At 59.6% G+C, this 569-nt stretch overlaps 1 protein-coding gene across 1 annotated transcript; it reads left to right on the plus strand.

Moving 5' to 3' along the window:
• Positions 1–109: 109 nt before the first annotated feature.
• H310_14642 (hypothetical protein) lies at positions 110–539 on the plus strand (the record flags this gene model as incomplete). Its single annotated transcript, XM_008882537.1, has 2 exons — positions 110–318; positions 407–539. The coding sequence occupies 2 exons, from the start codon at positions 110–112 to the stop codon at positions 537–539; spliced, it is 342 nt and encodes a 113-aa protein (XP_008880759.1).
• Positions 540–569: the final 30 nt, after the last annotated feature.

Consider the following 569-nt stretch of genomic DNA (forward strand, 5'->3'; position numbering starts at 1 on the left):
CGACGTATCTGAGGCTGAGTGGATCGCATGGTTCAAGCAAGGCTACGTTGTGGACCCGCGTGCGTTGGAGACGTTGAAGAAACGCATCAAGACCGCTGTGGTGTTCGACATGTCCATCCCGGACGCGGACTCCCGGATTGGCCGGATGCTGGACGGTCTGGCTGCTGCTATCCGCCGGGATCGCCAGGAATGGGTGATCAAGGAAGAGAGCCAAGCGATCGTGAAGATTATCCAGGACGCCATCAAGCCGGCGTCGCTGAACCGGGCTGTTGCGGAGCAGATGGTTCTGTCCCGAAACAAGCCCTTGAAGAAAGATGTGTATCGTTTCGTACGCTGGTTGCGTGAATTCGCGATCGGTCACGTGCGATTCGTTGGCTTCGAGGAAGAATTGAAACCTGTGGTGAAGCCGGGAGCGCCGAAGGTTTCTCTTGGAGGAGCCAAGCAGTCTCCGGCAGCCGCACAGCCACCGCCGAAGGCACCGGTGGCAGCCCCGACGGCGGACGTACCGCCAGGAAGACGGTTCGGCGGTGGCTGTCTGAAGTGTAACTCGACGAGTCATCGAGTCCGTG

This window comes from Aphanomyces invadans (genome assembly GCF_000520115.1).
Source record: "Aphanomyces invadans strain NJM9701 unplaced genomic scaffold supercont1.78, whole genome shotgun sequence".
NCBI classification, from domain to species: domain Eukaryota; phylum Oomycota; class Saprolegniomycetes; order Saprolegniales; family Verrucalvaceae; genus Aphanomyces; species Aphanomyces invadans.